The sequence below is a fragment of the Haemorhous mexicanus genome, chromosome 5 (genome assembly GCF_027477595.1).
Source record: "Haemorhous mexicanus isolate bHaeMex1 chromosome 5, bHaeMex1.pri, whole genome shotgun sequence".
Classification (NCBI taxonomy): Eukaryota; Metazoa; Chordata; class Aves; order Passeriformes; family Fringillidae; genus Haemorhous; species Haemorhous mexicanus.
Window position 1 is genome coordinate 61,855,242 of NC_082345.1, and position 20,682 is coordinate 61,875,923.

At 40.3% G+C, this 20,682-nt stretch overlaps 2 protein-coding genes across 2 annotated transcripts in view; one reads left to right on the plus strand and one right to left on the minus strand.

The window, feature by feature from the left end:
- LAMB1 (laminin subunit beta 1) overlaps positions 1–1,083 on the plus strand; it is a 41,230-nt gene extending 40,147 nt beyond the window's left edge. The window contains exon 33 of the mRNA XM_059847336.1: positions 770–1,083. Within this exon, the coding sequence (XP_059703319.1) occupies positions 770–906 (137 nt within the window). The 3' untranslated portion in view covers positions 907–1,083. The remainder of the gene's footprint in view (positions 1–769) is intronic.
- A 2,817-nt stretch (positions 1,084–3,900) lies between these two features.
- DLD (dihydrolipoamide dehydrogenase) lies at positions 3,901–19,161 on the minus strand. The gene is made up of 14 exons (XM_059847337.1): positions 19,041–19,161; positions 18,042–18,117; positions 17,262–17,341; positions 13,580–13,648; positions 11,644–11,713; positions 11,152–11,252; positions 10,668–10,811; positions 10,356–10,457; positions 9,076–9,266; positions 7,482–7,652; positions 6,917–7,106; positions 6,405–6,542; positions 5,009–5,098; positions 3,901–4,903 (listed from the first exon to the last, which is right to left on the minus strand). Exons 1-14 carry the CDS (start codon positions 19,077–19,079, stop codon positions 4,838–4,840), a joined length of 1,527 nt encoding a protein of 508 aa, XP_059703320.1. The 5' UTR covers positions 19,080–19,161; the 3' UTR covers positions 3,901–4,837.
- Positions 19,162–20,682: the final 1,521 nt, after the last annotated feature.

Below are 20,682 nucleotides of genomic sequence, written 5' to 3' on the forward strand. Positions count from 1 at the left end.
TCCTTATTCTTATGGACATAATAGCGTCTTTTGAAGCAAAGATTTCTATAGAATAAGCTGAAACTTACAGGTGAGACAAACTTCTGGTGGGGCACCTCTCACTGTCCTCAGAACCACCACAGGGAAGGAACAAAATTACTCTGCTCAGGACAAGGACTCGTCTGTTCCAGCAAGACCCCCGTCTCCAAACAGTACTCCCCTCACCCCACCCTGGAAAGCTCTTAAAACAAAAGTTAAATCAGGACACGGGAGTTCCAGTTCACAGATTAATTTAACATTTACTGTTGACAAAGTTGATTGAACCAGAACAAGGCAATCTGCCCCTTGCTACCAGAGACAGAATTAAATTTTCCTTCTGTTTTTGCGAGGCCAGGAATTAATTCTTCCCCTCTTTGCTACTCCTGCACAGTTACTGTGACTTGCTGAGTAGTCTTAATCATCACAAGCCAAAACATTTCACGGTTCTGTAAAAGCCACCATAGAGCAAAGAATGACAATTATTTTAATACTCAAAATACACTTTTGGATTTTCACCTTTGGAAAATAATTTCCTTGTTCCTTTACATCCCTATGTTAAGGAAACGAAAATGTGCCATTCCAGCCTTTCTTGATTTTTAGGGGTTTGTTTGTTTTTTGGCCTTTTCCTCCAATCAGAATATGTTCCACAATAGAAATAAATTTGAATAGTAGTTTATCTGTAACAATCATGATTTACATGCAAGAAAACAACACCAATTAAGCTGGTTTTTTCAACTTCCTTTGCCTACAGATTTGGAAAATACATATGAAAACAATCAGAAAGTTCTGGAAGACAAAGCCAAGCAATTGGTGGAGCTGGAAGAGACAGTTCGCTCCCTCTTACAGACAATCAGCCAGAAGGTTGCTGTTTACAGCACTTGCTTATAAACAGGAGTGGGAAGTGCTTGTGTTCAGGATGGGTTTTACAAGTATTATACTAGTTCTTTTTGACATTACACTAAGGCCTGATAAGGTGAACAGGTTTTATATTGACTTTAAAGCCACAGAACCAAAGAAAAGTAACTTTTTGATGTTTAAAATAAACAGTACTTTTGTATCACTGTATGTACCTAGTATGACTCATTAAGTTCCTGCCTATTTTCAGTAGCTGCAATGGTACATCAATTAATCCTTTAGCAAGTCTTGTTCTTACACTGGTTAGAGATCTAATAAAATATTGGCTTGAGCTATGTAATTCTAAAGAAGGGTTACTATTACTATAGAACATAATATGGTGACTCAGACCAAATTACCAGTGAATGAAGAAATACCATCCACGTGTAATTAGTTATGCCACGGCGCTCAAAAATAATTGTGTACCCCCCTGCACAATACTCAGTTAGGCCTAAGACTACTTTCATGTCACTGATTATGAAACATATGATATGTAGAGTGAAAACAGAGGTCAGCACTGAAAGTATGAATGCACCAAGTTTATGAGATAATCCAAGCTTGGCCTCACAAAATAAGCAGAGTTGGAAGGGCCCCAAAGGGCCATCAAGTCCGACTCCTGGCCCTACACAGGACACGCCAAGAGTCACAGCATGATCCTGAGAGCACTGTCCAAAGCCTCCTTGAACTCTGTCAGGTTTGGTGCCGTGACCACTGCTCTGGGGAGCCTGTTCCTGTGCCCAACCACTCTCTGAGTGAAAAACCTTTTTCCAATATCCAACATCAACCTCCCCTGACACTTCAGGCCACTCCCTCAGCACTGGTCACCAGAGAAATCCGTGTCTGCTCCTCTTCTTCCCCTCATGAGGAAGTTGTAACTGCAGTGAGGTCTCCCCTCAGTCTCTTCCAGGCTGAACAGACCAAGTGACCTCAGCCACTCCTCATACAGCTTCACCTCAAGGTCCTTCACCATCTTTGTTGTCCTCCTTTGGGCACTCTCTAATAGTTTAATGTCTTTTCTATATTGTAGTGCCCAAAACTGACCCCAGCACTCGAGATGAGGCCACCCCATTGCAGAGCAGAGCAGCACAATCCCCTCCCTTGCCCAGCTGGTGATGCTGTGCCTGATGCCCCCACATCATGGGTAGCCCTCCTGGCTGCCAGGGCACTGCTGACTCATAATTCAACTTTCCATTGACCAGGACGCCCAGGTCCCTTTCCACAGTGCTGCTTTCCAGCCTCTCATTCCCCAGTCTGTCCATACATCCAGGTGTAGAATCTGGCCCTTTCCCCTTGGTGATTGCCCAGTTCTGTAATTTGTCAAGGTCTCTGTGCAGGGCCTCTCTGCCTTAGAGGAACTCAACAGCTCCTCCCTGTTTTGTATCACCTGCAAACATGCTTAGTAGCCCTTCCTGTCCTGCCTCCAAGTCATTAATGAGGATGAAGAGCTCAGGACTGAAGCTGGAACCCTGTGGATCCCCACTAGAGACAGGTCACCACTCTGATGCCACCCATTCACTGTAACCCTTTGTGCCCCACCTGAGTCAATGATCCAGCCCTGTGCTGGACATCCTGTGCAGAAGGATCCTTAGAGAGACAGTATCAAAAGCTTTGCTGAAATTCAAAAAGGGTATATCAACTGGCTTCCCAGACCAGATTTGTGGGTTATCTTGTGATAAAAGGAAATCAGGTTTGATAAGCAGGTGTGATCATCAAAATCAGGACAATTACAGCAGGATACAGCACCACCTGAGCAAACTGAAGGGCATTATGATTAAATAAATAATTACCCCTAAGCTCCAGAGATTATAAAGAGCACAACAAAAAAATTCTTTGAAGGAATTGATCATCACAGCAGTATCAGGCACTGTTCACTGCCAGTACACTCAGCAGCTGCTACTAAGTGCCAGTTTGGCAGCACTCAGGCCTAACTGCCATGAGAGGATTGACAGGTGGCTCAACAGCTCATTTTACTTTTACACCTTTTTGTACACTTAACTAGAATGGGAATGACAGCAAGAGAAGTAACAAAAATTATTTTAAGGCCTTGATTTTTATTTTGAAATGTCTGGAAAACTCAGTCTCCAGTACAAACTTAGAAGTATTATTGGTTATGTTTCACTGGCTTTTCAAACTTCATTTAACATTAAAAGAGATACAAACTTTTCTAACTGATTCATTCAAGAATGAATTGCAGTAAGACTGCTACAAGTATTCAGGGGGTGGTGGGAATAGACACAAAACTGTTTCTGAAAGAGCAAGGCTTCTGTAAAGAACAACTTGCAAATCACATGATTAAAACTTAACATTTACTTTTGTTAAGTTAGAAGTGATTCTGAAATGCCAAGATCTCTTGGAAGAATCAAGCTTTTCTGCTCTGTTGTCTCACCTTCATGTTTCATTCGGCAGCTTCCTACTAACACCTGAAAGCAGATCCACATTAATTCACTAACCCAGCATACCCATGAATCAGATGGTGATAAGCTCAACGAGGTGGTATGGTTTAACCTCATCTACATTTAAAGTAGGAGCTAAAATAAATCACAATGAACAAGAATATCACTGCTGTTTTGCTGATTAACTGATATGGTAATGCTGGCATCCATTGCTATCACTCACTATGGATAATGGATCAATACTTGAATAAGAAGCTATAAAGCAAGCTAGAAAGATATAACCATCTTGTCTATACAAAAAACCAAAAAAAGCACTACCTTCTGAATGTGCACTTCTCTTTCCATTGGCATAATGAAAAAGGAAATGCACAATACCAGCAGGTATTAAGGTTTTCTTCAAGGCAGAAGAGCCTGGCAAATGAAGAAATGGCACCTTGGAAAAGAAGTTAAAATTAACTACTGGATTTGGGCATGCTCCATATACAGGATTAAGATCTTCCAACAATGCCATCTGTTTGTGAGTTTGCTCACATAATCAACAACCTAGACACTACAAGGATCCAATCAACAAACAAAATCCAAGAAGACCCTCGAGCCATGTCAAGTATTTATTAAGCTCTCTTGCTACAGAAGAGACAGAGAGAACAAAATAGAAAACGGAAGAAAGTATGTCTTAATTGTGTGGAGAGCTGACACTGCAGCCCTTACGTGTGGAAGGTGCAGAATAACCCTCATGTCATAGCATTTAACAGCAAACACTGCTTCACTACCCAGTTTTAGCATTTCAAGTTTAAGAGAGCTGGACAATAGAAGCTTTAAAACCAAGAAGGATTAGGTAGCAGTACAATGAATTTGTCTTCAATTTTTCATTTCTCAATCAGCAATCAGTTTTTCCCCTTAAGAGTTTTCAATATGAAAACCTGATGTGGAGAATCACACAGACAGTAATTTTCTCTTTAAAAAGTGAGTATACTTTTAATTGATCTACACAAGCCCCTCTTCTCCCAACATCCCAACACTACCAGGTCAAAAGAAGTTTTGGTACTCATATGTAAGAAGTAGGTTAAATACCAAAGTTAATCCCTTCAGAAGGAAACACATTTTTGTGCGGAAGTGACAGTGGCCTTTTAAGTGCCAGTGGCCTTTTAAGTGCCAGTATTCAACTGGTTTATTGTAACACTACTTCAAATAAGAAAATACAAGGTATGCTGGACAATCATCCAGAGTTCTGACCAGCACACCTGATAATCCCATGCAGCAGCAAAATGTTTGGTTTCCAAAAAGAAAAGAGTTCTGTCAGGCTGCTTTTCTGCAACATTCATTGTGTAAATAAACATGTAATTTTAAGTATTTAATTTACAGAGACTGGATAATTCCACTTGTTCCAAACTCTACTTGTTTAAATATCTGATGTTTAAAATTAAGATATTCACTTAAGTCAGTCCTAAAATCCTCAGACTCAGCCTTCCGTAAGGGCCCACAGTCCATTTTCAGAGATGTACTATATATGTACAAAGATCTGCTCTTTCATTTTAGAAGTTGATAGCTTTGCCAAAGGATGCTGCTAGGTTTGCTTCCCTGAAGGCTTCTGACACCGTCTGTAGGGAGCAAACACAAAAAGAAGTTACAAGTCATTAATAGCTACATGGAGTAACAGCATGTTTGTGTAAAGGTGTTCAACAGCCCCCTCAGAAAACACTTACTGGATGGGCATGGCAAACTCTGGCTACATCTTCACATGATGCTCCATATTCCATAGCAAGGGCAGCTTCATTCACCATTTCACCAGCACCCTGTAATTTAATGGTACTTGCAATTAGCACAAATTCTTATGCAGTTGTCCAGGCTCTGCTGCAGCAGTAGCAGCTTATAAATAAGCATGTTCTGCTAAAAAAGAGAAGTTATGTTTTAACTAGCACTTCATCTGTGCTATAATGTAAGTAATGTACTCTATTTGGTGATTGTGGTCAAACCTAGCATAAATCCAAACATTAATGAGAGTATTTGTTCTCTCATTCCTGAGAGTTGTGCAAAAGCTAGGTATTTTTCCATGAAAGGAAGCCTACCCAAAACTTCAATGCTTCCCTGAAAAGTTAAAGAGATAACTAGATCAAAAAAAAGGCATGTTACTACACCTACACCTTCCTACACCTTCATTTTTATTTGTTGTATTTATGCATATTTACTAAGAGAATATATATTTGAGGAGTGAAAAATAATTAAATCTCCTCTTATATTTTTAGCACTCAGATCCACAACCATAAGATTTTTCTCCCAGTCCTTTCCCAATAAAGAAAATTAGATCTGCTGGTATGAGACAAAGTTGTGCTTCCCTTAAGGCATGTAGGTTTCTAAATTCCTACAACTGCAAGAGAAAGTAAGTAGCATAGAATCTTATTGAGAACAGTTTGGTGTTTCTCTTAAAGAAAGCTGTACACAAAAATGTATAGAAGTGTTTCTGCAAACATATTTTGAAAAAAAAAAATATTTACAGTTAAGAAACAAAACAGAAAAACTAGGGTCTAACTTTGACCAAAAAAACTCAGAAACCTCCTAGACAGGGGACATCCCAAAGGTTTTTTCACTCTAAGTTCCATAAATTACTGACCCCAGATTTGGTGACTGCAGCATAAGATCACCACCCTTGCTGAGGTCTTTAGTTGGAAAGAAGGGAAAAAAGAAAACACCAATGAAAAAGACAGTCTTTTCAGCTCCTTCAACTTCTAAAAGTTGAATCAACAATTTCTGCTGTTCTCTCAAGTATTTAGCAGTATTCATAAAAACAAAATGAAAAAAAAACCACAACAAACACCATCACTAAAAACCTCACCACACAGAATTTGTCAAAGAAACCAAATAAGTAACTATAGCAATTCAAGAGAAAAAAAAAAAAAAAAGCTGGGCCTTTTTTTTTAGTTACACCTAAGTAACTAAAAAGTGGGATGGAGGTCAGGGGTGCAGAACAGAACTGTAAAAGAAAAATAAGTATGGTGAACTCAAACCTTCCTGTTTACAAACACCACTTCTAACTCAACAACTATGCAACACTAAATAAAAAGAATGTTACAAGGCTAAGAAAGCACAATTGATGATACTTACTGAGCCTAAAATGTGAGCACCCAACATCCTGTCTGTCGACTTGTGACTAAGTATCTTCACCATGCCATCTGTGTCAGCATTTGTCTTTGCTCTACTGTTCGCAGCAAATGGAAATTTCCCAATTTTGTATTCCACACCCTGCAAAACAGATGTGTTACTGAGTTAATGACCAACAAGAACAATGTAACCAACTGTTACATACATGAGGAGAAGCAATGCAGAACTAAAACAGGAGACACAGGAATTTACATGAACTATCATTGTAAATGGTGTAAGAGTGTACAGAAAAAAGATTAATTTGCAAATAAACAATATTAATCTCACAGAATTCAAGTAATTAAAGAGAACTGTGGTTCTTGGGAGAGTGACATGCACAAGAGCATCATTCACTCACATCCCCTAAGCAATAAATTCAAATGCAGAAATTTGGATAAAGTAGCTAGATAAACAACTAGAGAAACCAAGCTCAAAGTGGAAAACCAGTTTTTGCTGGAAAAGAAAACAAACAGTACCTCTTCTTTCAGCTGTTCTTCTGACTTGCCCACCCAGGCCACTTCAGGGTGAGTGTAGATCACAGAGGGAACGCAGTTGTAGTCAATGTGAACCGCTCCCCCAGCCATGCCTTCTACACAAAGAATGCCTTCATCCTCAGCTTTGTGGGCCAGCATAGGTCCAGCAACTACATCACCAATAGCATAGATGCTATCAGACCAATGAAACAGAATAAGACACTGTTTAAAAACATCCTAGCACACCTGGGCTACCTTACATAACAGTCTGTTTGAAACATGTTACTGAAAACTAATCAAAACAGATTTAAATACTTCATTTTAGCAGTTTCCACAGAATGACCACACTTCAAGAGGTACTTAGTGACATGAAATAGATAGTGACTTTTAAATTACTAAACTTCAAAGGCTGACTAAAAATTTTTATGTACTGAAATGATACAGATATCTTGAGTTTTTTTTTTCAGAAAAGGAAAATATGTTCTGTTATTAAAAAGTGCTTTATTAAATTAAACCTTAAAAGTAAGTGTCCTGCATTAAAAAAAAAGAAAAAAATAGTCTTACTTACTTTGGAATCTTGGTTTGGAATCTGTTGTTGACTGGAATTCTACCCCTCTTATCAAGTTCTATTCCAATTTCCTCAAGACCTAGATTTTTTGTAAAAGGACGCCTACCGATGCAAACTAGGAGCACATCACAAGTTATTACTTCTGCATTGCCACCAGCAGCAGCTTCAACACTACAGCAAAACAAGAAGCAAAAATGCTAAGCTGTAAACTTGTAGCCTTATCTCTCTCTGGCTAGTAACTAATATGACCCAAGATGGTGATCTCCTGGCTGGGTCTGGCACCCAATGCATTTCATTCAGCCTGCCCCATGCCTCCTCCTTGCAAGAGTTCAGCAGTGGAAGAGGGAGGAAGGGGCAACACCTCTTACTACATTTCCTAACAATTGTCAGGGAGAAAATCAGGGTGTATTTTCAACAACAAACAGCATGATCTGATAGGATCAAATCTGTACAGCAAAGTCATTGCTGCCGAGTACTTGCCACCCCAAGTATATATACTCTGTATATAGTATATATACTTTGGGGTGGGGTAGGGCCATGTATTCTGAGCAAGCTTTCTTCTGCCCCAGGAACCAAACACCTGTTAGCAGCTGCCATGCATCCCATGCATCCTTTAAGTGCATCTTGTCTTTAATTGCACCCAGAACAAGTTCAGTTCACATACTCAGAGCACAAAAACCAAAGCAGGGGAAGTGAGGATAATTGGAATTGTGTTTCAAAAGCATACTCTGAACCAAAATGATACCCTAAAAGTAGAAACAGACTACTTGAGACATCCAACCAGCATCAGCATGGCTTGCAAAGAAGCCCAAATCCTGGACCTTTAGAGTGACAGATGACAGGCTGTCCCAAGCTACAGTGATACAGCAAGTAAAAGTCACCCTAGTAAGTCTCCAGTGAAAAAACATTTAAGTTTGTTTTTGTGAAGTAACATCAAGCAATTTTTTAAACAACAGTTTCTGCACAGAGAATCCATTAACACAAAGGGAACTAGTGCATACTTAGCAACTTTTACAAAGCAAATTTGCTTTATGTGTTTCTATATTGACTGTTCATGTATAAAACTTCAAAGCTCTTGAGGAAGACCATTAAAATAAACTCTCTGGGTAGTTTCATTTATTTCCATTCAAGAACAATAATATCTCTGCCAGGCTTACCCTAAGACAAGATGACCTTCAAGTACATAGTCAAGAATTAATGGCTGGGAAATGACTGTATGAACAATCATGGTATTTATGCTAGTTATACCAGAAGCAAATATCTTCCACGAAATAATGATTTAGAGTTCTGCTTTTATTACTGATCTCACTGTAACAGTGGTTTTATGCCAGCAAGCCCTCAATCCAAGTCAATGGAACCTCTCCTGTATAAGCAACTTAGGACTTAATTAACCCAAAATTATGAGCTCTGTAAGTTGTTAAAGAAGGATAAACATTTAATTTCCTTAACTAATAATCTTCTTTAACTAAAGAATTCATTTTCATTCCTGTTTAAAAAATAATATCAGACTGTATTTTTAAATAGGTTTGATGGATTGGGAGAAAAAACCATAAAACTAAAGGAATGCAAAATATATTCTATGTTAAACACTTACGCTACATCTATTTTTCCATCTGGTGTCTTGGTAGCACCAGTAACTTTGGTGTTCAGTTTAAACTTGAATCCCTGCTTCTGAAGAATACGTTGGAAGTTTTTAGAGATCTCCATGTCAATTCCCATTCCCCCAACATGGCCCATGAACTCAACAGCTGTCACATCTGCACCGAGGCGCTGCCAAACTGAACCCTGCAGGTAAACAATACAGGTAAAAAGAGTTTTTGAAAAGGAAACTTCAGATACTTTTACTTTAATATTTACAACAGACTGCAAACTCTTCTAAAGCAGGATAACATGTAACAACAAACTAATCAGTTTCTACAAACATGATGTAAAATAAAATAAGCTAAACTTTCCCCACCTTTCCAGGAAAATACTTATCATTGCTTACTTGCAGACTCAAAACTTCCATGATTGAAATCAGGGAATTTGGCTTTTACAGAAATAGCTAACAAAATCACTAAATATAACTCATGTATGTTTTATACTATAGGTATAGAAGAAATTCAAAATCAAAGAATCTGAAAGGAAATCCCAAAAGGATTGTGGTGCTCTAATAACACTACTAATTAATCAAAACAATACCACATTAAGGAAGTTTTACACAACAAAATGGAGCCTCTGCTGGTCCTGTCTGTATTTATAACCTTAACCATGATCATCAGCCTCAATAACAAAACCCATGTACACCCTATTTACCTACAGTTACTCACATCAACCCAATACAGAATTTCACTTTGCTTACTCTTTCCCAGCTTAATGGTCAGCAGGTTAAGCAACCACTTGGCAGATGGGCACAGCTTCAAGCAGCTGCAAGACCAGCAAATATAAATTCTTTTTGAAATATGTAGGTGTGAGGTAAAAGGACTCAGACCACAATAAACTACAAAGTCTCCACCCTTCTGGCTGATTGTACATGTTTTATGTGATCTGGTGGTACATCTATTGAGCTTAACTACTAAACACAGGAATTCATCCTGACTATTCTGGCATTCCCTCACATCCCTACTCCTCCAAAAGAAAAAAATAAATACGTAAGGCCCTGGATGTTGCTCTCTAATATCTTTGCTTATCTAACCAGCTGCAGAAGTACTGACCCAACAAACACTTATCCCAGCTTTTCTGGTAAAAAAATGCAGCTAGCAGGCAATGAAGTCTGAAGAGATTGACTACAACTCACTAAACTGTTAAAGCATAGCAAAACCATCAAATACAACCAAAAAAACCCACCCTTTTCCTTTACAAATTAAAGGTCAAGTGGTTTAAATATCCTCTCACCAGTTCTACACCAATGACTCCTGCACCAATGACAACCATCTTTTCAGGAACTTTTTTCAGTGACAGTGCACCAGTGGATGACACAATGTTATCTTCATCAATCTAATGACAAAGAAATGCACAAAGGGAGGTTTGCAATCTCTTTTACATATTATTTTTTACATATTATTATATGTATTTTGTATCTTTTACATATTATTACAAAACACACAGAACGTGAAGTGCAATTAGGTGCAAACCATTATTATTACACATTAAATTGTGTGGCTATGAGACACTGAAAAGGAAGAACAATTCAGTTCAAATACGTACAGTAATTCCAGGGAAGGGAGCAACTTCTGAGCCTGTGGCTATGAGTATGTTCTTTGTGTTGATAACTTGTGTGCTGCCATCTTCTTTAGTTGCAGTGACTTGGTTTTTGCCAGTTATTTTTCCAAACCCAGATACATGTACAACCTTTAGTAAACAGAACACAGTGGAGTCAGGTTCAAATAAGGCTACATTTCACCTGATTCTCACAAATGCTTAGAGATGCTGCTAAAACATCTCTCTGCATCACTACCTAGTACAAATCACAAATTAACTGTATACTAGTAGGAACAGGAATGGTATACTATTCCCTTAAGCAGATTAAGAATGAAGGCACTAGGCATTTAAAAGTTTTCTGGAAGATAAGCATTCAAATTCTGCCCTTGTCACATCAGTCACTCTAATTTATGTGGCAATGTGAAAATGTAAAAAGTAAGAAATTCAGATAAAAAAAATTTATATACCTCAGTATATAATCCAAACTAACCTTGTTTTGTTTAAATAAATGAGCAATTCCACCTGTTAAGGCCTTCACTGCACTACTCTTCTGTTCCATCATCTTCTCTAGATTCAAACGGAGTCCTGTAACTAAAATTAAAGCAAAACAACTTGCATCAAGCATTAAAACAAGTTGCATCAAGCATTGCAGAGTGGTAATGTTAAACGAGCTATAACCTCAACACAGTTAACAGCTGGTACAGAAAGATGTGTTGAATGGCCCTATTAAATGCTAAAGGTTACATTCATCAACTGCTACGCTGAAAATCAATACTGCACTTTTCAACTATAACCAATCCATCCATTATCCAGAGTTCAAAGAGCAGACATGCTCCTAAGCCTCCAAATGACAGATAAAGAATATTATTTATAACTCAAAAAACTTTTGGACCAGAAAACCATACTAATCAGATTTGAAAGATTAAATTTACTTCTTGGTGGAAACCACTTATGTAACAGGCAGTGAGAGCTCTTCACTCACTTTCAATTCCTCTATTAGCGAAATCTTTTCCATGGGCCAAGTGATACAGATGTGAGTTGTTCAGCAAGGCCTAAAACAGACACACAAAAATGTGAATTTGGACATACATTCACAAGAATATTTATTATGAGGAAAAAGAGTTATACTATTTGCAAAATGTTCTCACTATTGTTTGACATTTATATATTCGAAAAGGTGTATTTCAGTCACAGAAATTGTACACAGTAGCTCCTACTGAAACATTCAATGAAGTTACATACTTTACATAGAAATAGAAAACAGTTAAATCAACACCTATCCTTTTTGCTCATTTCACCATAGAAAGGGGTAACAGATTAAAAAAAAAAAAAAAAAAAAAAAGGAACAGACCAAGTAGAGGAAGAAAAAGATAACTGATGGCCAAAGAGAAGATACAGAATAACTGGATGAGGAATATCTACACTAAAATGCTTGTTAAGATTTTAGCCTGTGTAGATATATATGAGTAAATTTTGAGGTTTTGTGCTGAAGTTTCTATAACTGCACAGCCAGCCGAGCTGAAGCTGGATGGCTTGAAGCTAGCTCAGGTACATGGATCTCCTAAATTCACAAATAAAATTAGAATAGTTTTTATATGCCTGGCTAAAAATTAGTAGCTTCAAATTCAGAAGCTTGATAATTGTATTTTGATTAGAAATAACAATATAGTTAAGGCAGAATCTTACTAAGAAAATTGATTCTTTTGTTACAGCCATCCCAAATATGAAATTATCTGTATCTTTGCAAGGACAGCAGTGTGAGTTTGCACAGACTTAAATCTAAAGCAGGCACAGTAAAAGATTCAAAGGGCATTTTGAAATACTTGCCTTATCTACATATGTTTGTGTAAACTAATACTATCAAAATAAGATAATTCCATTTTTATAATTTTTATCAACTGTCTTTAAAAGTAATTTCTCTACTTCATGTAACTGTCACAGCCCCAAATCTGTAACATTCACATTACTTAAAAGATGTAAGCACTGCTTAAGACTTTAGCAACTAGAAAGGAAAAAAAAAATCCCTGCCAAGGTATTATTTTGGGTGGTTTTCTGGAAAGGAATATTTGAATAATTTGTTACTGCCTTGGTGTACACAGCCTACATATCCTCTTCTTAAGTTTACTGCAATTCAAATGAATTCTAGATAGCATTCAAGTTTAGCCATGGGTTCAATAGTATTTTCATAAGAAATCCAAAGGATAAAAAAATAAAAGGGTACTTGAGAAGTTAGTTAAGTAGATCCCTAGCAGAGTTTCAAACTTTCAAGGTAACACCGTGTGGATTGTTTCAGTGGTGCTTCAATATACTAAGACACTCTGAACCTCATTAAAATGATTACGAAAGTGCTTAGACAAATGAATATAAATTTTTTTAAAACTTAGTATTTATACTGTATTTTCTCCTCTCATGCTAATGGAGCCTCTAGTGCAAAAGAATTAGAAACAGCAACACAGTTAGGAGGGATCTTGTTAAGAATATTATGTCTGTAACTACAGCCACCATAAACCTGGCCTTAGCACGGTCTTCCTCCACCTGCTGGGTGCTATTGAGGCAGATTCCCCAGCAAGAGCACTGTTCTTACAAAGGCCAAGGTCTGAAATTACTTTAAACTAGATTCACCATGTCAAATAGGAAGCTCTTATTAATTTCTTCTTGCTTCTCCTTTCTTTCAGAGTGCATGTGTTGAACTCACTTTTCTCTCCACATCTGTATTACTCCACACAAGCAGCACCAGCCTCCCCCTCCATGCCATTCTTACATCTACATCCATCTTGAAAAACTCCTTCCTAATTGCCTTCCAAGTGAAGCACACCATGTCAGCTGCTTTTAATGAAAACTCCTTCCTAATCTCCTTCCAAGCGAAGCACATCATGTCAGCTGCTTTTAATGAAGCTATGACAAACACGCACACTTACCTTGGATGGAATACATCCAACATTCAAACAGGTTCCCCCTAATGTTGCATTTTTTTCTACACAGACAGTCTGATGAAAAAGAACAGAGGAAAAAAAAAAAAAGAATTTTTTAGTAAGCCTGTAAGGAAATGGTGGCAGAGTATTTCTCACAAATTAAAATTGATGACAAAGACATTTGTCTATTTGTCTAGTAATTCTACCTCTACAAGTGTCCCATTAATTTAATTCCTAGATTTATTTTACACCTCATGTTTCCCTTCTGTCATTTTTTGTTAACTTAAAACCCACAAAATAGCTCTTTGCAACCAAATTCTCTACCAAACTGCATCAGTTTACTGTCTGCATATGACAGCCACTGCACCATTCATATAAGTGCTACTTTATGTATTTTTGTAGTCTTACCACAAAAATCTACAAAGTAAATAATAAATTCAAGACTCAGTGCAGTGAAAGATGTTTCCCTAACAATTACAGAAAAGACTGCTAGAAGTAAAACATGTAAATCATGTGAAGATTCATAAAAACAAGAAAACAACTGGTAAGTGAACTGGCATAGTCTAAAAACCTATGAAAGCATCTTTTCTTCCAAGAAAACAAAACAGAACAAAACCACCAAGCCACAAACAACACTTCCTACTGCTGCTATAAAGTTGTACCAACAGCTATAAAGAAAGGAAAAACAAAAATGAAGTACAGCAAAAACAAACAAAAATAAGGTCAATAACTACAGGGATGGAAAATATTTCATCTCCTTCTCATTAAGCTGACAACATCAAAGTGTGCAAATTACAAAAACAACTGCCAAAACTTCATTTAAAAAGAGATCACTGGGAGACAATGAAGGAGAGAGTATCCTAAACCATTTTTGCAGAAGCAAAGGAATTGGCATCTCCTTCTTTGGAAGGCACACACATATTCAAAATAATTGTAACCTTGGTTCACACTCTTGGGAGTTCCAGTCCACTGAGAGGCAACTACCTAGGTGAAAGCCTTTCGTAATTTCTTTAAATTGCTGCTTTTGTGGTAAGGTAGGTGATGGTAACACAAAGAGCAGAATTCACCAAATCAAATCACAGGAACATTCTGAGACATGCTTATCCCCTACCTCCCCTTACTCTTGTTTTAAGCACATGAATACATGAAACAACACAAGGGCTTTAAAAGGTGCACCATGAAACAAACAACACCAGACTGCTCCTCCTTTGCCCAATAAGGATGGTCTGCCTCATCCATTTTACATAAACTTCACTGACAAGGCCAAGCAAAGCTTTTGGAAAGCCAATATCCAGAGAACACAACTGCCAATAACACAGGATGCTGTAGTGCTGATACAAGGACTCAATGCTTGTGCTAGTAGAAATAGTATTAGCATTGAAATTTAAGTAATTCAGTAGAGAAGAATAAGGTTCTTCCATGGATGGTGGAACTATACAATCTTTTTGCCAGTCTACTAAAAGCATGTCCCAAAAACAATCTACATGCTTATTCAGTGATAATGGTGACATGCACAAATATGTCCAAGCATCTCCCCCTCTCCAACTAGCTGTGAAACAGTGTAATAGAATTACTTTTTACTGTGATGAAATACAGAATCCAGGGCACTTTTTAACCCCCTTGTGCATGGTATCCTACTGTTAATCACAGATATGAAGGACTCAAGGACAGTACTGTTCCAAGAAAAGCTGCTCTATAGCCAGCCACACAAAAATAGCTTTGAAATAATCAAACATGAACTCACATGGCAGAAGGCCACAATCTTTATTAAAACCTGCATCACTGGACAACTTTTTTTTTTCTCAGGTTACTAGCTAAGAAACAACATACATCCAGAAGGAAGAGTACTTATTATGACAAAATAGTAATTCACAAAGATGTGCAAAGACAATTCAGTTATTTTGCTCTAGGTCACAGGCAGATGTACAACTTAATGGAATCTCAAACACTTACATTTTGATAGTTACATATTAGAAGGCTAAAAGATACCCAAAAAGATGTTACTGACACCCAGCTGTGGGAGTACTGACCACTGAGGACAACACTCAGAATTACAGACAAATTCAGTTTGAAGGGACCTCCTTAGGAGGCCATCGACTTAAACCTCCTTCTCCAAAGTCAACACCAAAGACACTGAGGGAGGTGACTCTCCCCCTCTATTCTACTCTCATGACACCCCACCTGGAGTACGGTGTCCAGCTCTGGAGACCCCTACACAACACTGATCTGGACCTGTTGGAGCAAGTCTGGAGGAGGCCACCAAGTTGATCACAGTGCTGGAGCAGCCGTCCCATGAAGACAGGCTGAGAAGGCTCTGGCCAGACCTCACAGCAGCCTTCCAGTACCTAAAGGGGGCTTGCCAGAAGTCTGGAGAGGGACTTTTCACAAGGACATTTGGTGACAGAAACATTTAGTGACATTTAGTGACTTTTCACAAGGACATTTGTGACACTTGTGACAGAAATCTATGCCCTTAAGCTGAAGGGCATAGATTAGATCACCTCTTAGGAAGGAATTCTTTACTGTGAGGGTGGTGAGGCACAGAAACAGGTTGCCCAGAGAAGGTGTGGATGCCCCACCCTTGAATGTTCAAGGCTAGGCTGGATGGGTGTCTGAGTAATGTGGTCTAGTGGAAAGTGTCCCTGTCCATGGCAGGGAAGTTGGAACAAGGCCAGCTTTAACATCCCTTCCAACCAAAACTATTCTGTGATTCCATGATGTATCAGATGGCTCAGGGCCTTGTACAGCCAAGTTCTGAAAATACTGAAAGATGAAGACTACACACTGTGTGGGCCCCTCATTCCTGTGCTTCACTGGAACTCATCACCAAGAGTTTATTTTAGTCATAAAATCTATTTTAGGTAATTCAGAAACATTGTGATATACCAAACAGCAAAAACTTGCTCAAGACTGCTAGCACCACCTTCTCAGAGCTCCAGATAATTATGAGAACAATAATGCAGTGCCAAGAGTGTCAGTTGGTCTCATATGAAGAAGTGAAGGCAAAAAAATATCCTGAAGTCATATTCTGTATTTTTGTAAGTTCAAAAACATCTGAAATATATTATACACATATAACTCTCACAATACTTAAATTACAAACCACTAATACATATCAGACACAAACTGCCTCTTTTGAAAGGCATTCAAAGACAACACAGAAAACAACAGAGATGAACACAAATAAATGTAACTAAGATACTACAGTATTTCTACACAAAATTCTCACATGGCAGTAGAATTCCACTAATCACATTCAAAAAGCACATCAGTTGAATACGGCTTTTTCTCCTTCTGAGCTCCCTCAGTCTGTTCTTCAGAATAGTTTTCCACCAGTCTTTTTGTCAGTCAAGATCTCTTTATTTTTCCTTTTGTTGAGAGAAAAATTCCTTCCTAGCACTGTTTTCCCACCTTCTCTTTCACAAGAGTATAAGCTCACCTCAATTATCAGTTCCAACCAAAAGTAAGCTGTCCTAAGCAGCTCTGTCAGTAGCAGGGCTATAGAAAGTAATACAGTCAGACCTCCATTTCAAATTCTGCATAATGCAGGTAAGCAAGGTAAGGAAAGATTAGCAAAAGATGTCTACATCATCTGGTGGCCCAAGATGTGACAGAAGGATTTCAGTATCACATAGACACCTTTCAGGTTCACCTAGATGAGTATTGTGCTATCTGAGTGAGGTCTCACCTTAAACCCAAGCTGAGCTGCTTTGATAGCAGCAACATATCCTCCAGGGCCAGAGCCAATAACTGTGACATCAGCATCAACTGAAACAGAGAACAGCTGAGTTACTGCTTTTTCAACAAAATAATTGTGTATTAAGAATTATGCAAGTTAATGAAATAGGATTAGATAAGGAGCTACAGCTCATATCTGAAAGTAACCTTCTGGACACAGGGAAAGGTTGTCTAAAGGTATTCATTCCACAAGAAAAATAACCAGTCTTAAATTTCACATGTAAAACAATGTAAAATGACATCAAGAAAATGAATTTCCCATCCCTCTTCCTCTAAAGACTTAAAGAACTTAACTCAAGATATCTCCATAGTTTATTGTAACATTTTTGCCAACACAGCTTCTACTGATGTTTAGCACCAAACATAAATGCTTACTGAATGCCACAAATTTATAAAGGGAAAAAATGTGGATGCAATAGGTATCTGTGCAAATTCTATTGATTATAAAGCAGTGGAAGCTATGACCTTTGTACCTAGCTCATATCTTGTAACCACCATCTCTTTCAGAATATTAATTAACGTAAGAACAGTGATGGTGAAGTTCAACTTCTATTTACAGCTTTAGCTTGAAATCAAGTTATGCACAGAAACCACAGTTCTCATCTAAATCTCCACCCCGACATAGATTTCATCTGGAAGGCTGATTTCTGAGTTTGAAGTATTGTTTTTTGTGGTGGTTTGGGTTGGTGGGGGTTGTTTTGTCCAAAAAAGGTTTCTCACAAGAATTTACCTTGATCAGCATAGGACCTTTGTGGCACTGCACAAACTCCCTGAAGACCATGATGAATTCGATCAAAATGGCTTCTCTAGAAAGGAAAAAAAAAAAAAAAAAAGAACCCCTTGGTGTTACAAGTTTATGTCTATCCCTGAGGGAAAATAAGCATTTAGCCACATACAGACAAGCACACAGTTACGGTCACTAGCTAACCAAAACAAAAACAGCACGACTGAAGCACAGAGGGCACTGACCGGAACAAGAGGCAGAAGTTGCTCTGCCACTTACCTGCTCTGTCACCTCAGTCTGTCATCACACTTGTTCTCAGGTCAGTCTCACCTCAGGCTCACCTCTAACTACAAAACTTTCAACTCTCAAACCACATAATGACATAAATTAGATATCCACAGGAATTTAAGAAGAGTCTTGTTCTGTAACCAACCCCTTCAGCCACCTCCTATGAACAGGCAGCTGTATCTCATAGGAGGTTCGGGTGGGCAAGTTTTTTTAACCTTTACGAAAAAGTAATAGGACAGCACACAACAGCTGCTACAAACACATCGAGGGCCGATCACCCTGTAACTGGAGTAGAGGATGTCTCTGGAAGCATTTGCGAGGTCCCCAGCACCGCAGCCCAAAAGCCGGGGCCGGCTGACGGCGGCGCTTTCTGCAGCCACCACGGCCGCGGCCTCCCGCGGGCCGGCACAGCGAGGGACCGGCGCCGACAACGCACACGACAGCTGGTCCCTGCCGCTCACGGACCCTGAGGGCCGCCACAGCCGCCGCGTCCCCTCCGCCCGCCCGAGCGGCGAAGGAAGGGGACAGCGGAGCAGGGAGGGGAGCGCGGCCAAGGCCCGCGCCTGCCTCAAGGCGCCACTCCGGCCCCGCCCGCCCTCACGCACGCCCCCGGAGGGCTGAGGGGTCTGAAGACAGCCCAGGCCCGAGCTGCCCGACGCGGCTTCCATCCCTTGTCCCCTCCCTTGCCCTCGCCTCGTCGCCCCGCCGGTGCCGTACCCGAGCAAGCGCGCAGGAGACGCGGCCCCAACGCTGCATGTCGGCGGTGCCGCCGCGCCCCGGCCGCTCAAGGACTCCGCGGACGCGCGCAGGCGCAGTGCCGGGCGGGGCGGGGCCAGGCGGGCGCGGGGGCCTCAGGGCCGGGAGCGAGCTCTGGGCACGGTCCCGGCCGGCCTCGCTGCCGAGGCAGGGTCACCTGCCGCCGGTGACACGGGAGCACATCCAGGCGGGTTCGAAATGTCTCCAGAGAGGGAGGCTCCGCGACCGCCCTGGGCAGCCTGTTCCAGTGCTCTGCACCCTCAACGTAAACAAGTTCTTCCTCACGTTGAGGTGGGACTTCTTGTGTTTCACTTTATGGCCCTTGCTCCTCTTCTTGTCGCCACTAAAAAGAATCTGGCACATCCTCTTGGCACCAGTTTTTGGGATATTTCTAGAATCAGAGACTCATAGAATATGCTGAGTTGGAAGGGGCCCATCAGGATCCAGCTCCTGGCCCTGCACAGGACAGCCCAAGAATCACACCCTGTGCCCAAGAGCATTTTTCAAGCACTTCTGTAACTCTGCCAGGCTGTGACTGCTTCTCTGGGGAGCCTGTTCCAGTGCCCAAACACCCTCTGGGTGCAAAAACTTTTTCTAATATCCAATCTAAACCTCCCCTGACTCAGCTTCATAATGTTTCCTCGAGTCATGTCACTGATAATGAGAATGAAGAGATTGGCACCTGCCTGTCTACTTCCCCTCATAAGGATGTTCAAGACCACAATATGATCTCCCCTCAGTCTCCTCCAGGCTGCACAGACCAAATGGCATCATAAGTCTCATAAATCTCCTCATAAGGCTTCTCCTTCAGACCCTTCACCATCCTCACGACTTCCTTTGGATGCTCTTTAATAACTCAATGTCTTTTTTATATTGTGATGCCCAAAACTGCTCCCAGGATTTGAAGTGACACCAGCCCAGTGCAGAGCAGGGTGGGACAATCCCCTCCCTGGCTGAGCTGGTGATGCCCTCCAGGACATGGTTGGCCCTCCTGGCTGCCAGGGCAGTGCTAATTAATATTCAACTGCCCATTTGTATGTATTGATGAGATCCCTTCTCAGTCTTCTCTTGACTAAGCAGGCCCAGCTCCCTCTTAAGACAGGTGTTGCACTCCCATCATCATCTTTGTGGCTTCTGCTGGACCTTCTCCAACAGCTCCTCTGTGCTGAGGAGCCCAGAACTGCACACAGCACTCCAGATGCGGCCAAATAGAAGAGGCGCCCCCACTAGGGCCAAAAAGAAGAGGAGGGCCACCTCCCTGGGCCTGCTGGCTACACTGTTCCTGATGCACCCCAGGATACCACTGGTCAGCCGTCCTGGCCACAAGGGCACGCTGCCAGGTCCAAATCAACTTGTCACCCACCAAAACTCGCAGGTCCTTCTCCGTAGAGCTGCTCTCAAGTAGGTCACACCCCAATCTGTGCTGGACTTGGGAGCTCACAGACCCACCTAGCACCAATATGAACCTCGGGGTGAGCAAAGCAGCTCCCAGTCCCAGATTGACTGTCCTGAACAACATCTGGGCACAAGCAGAGAAAGGGAATTTACATGTTTCAGACAGAAACCTCTTCCATCTAATTAACAATGAAATACCCATACATCT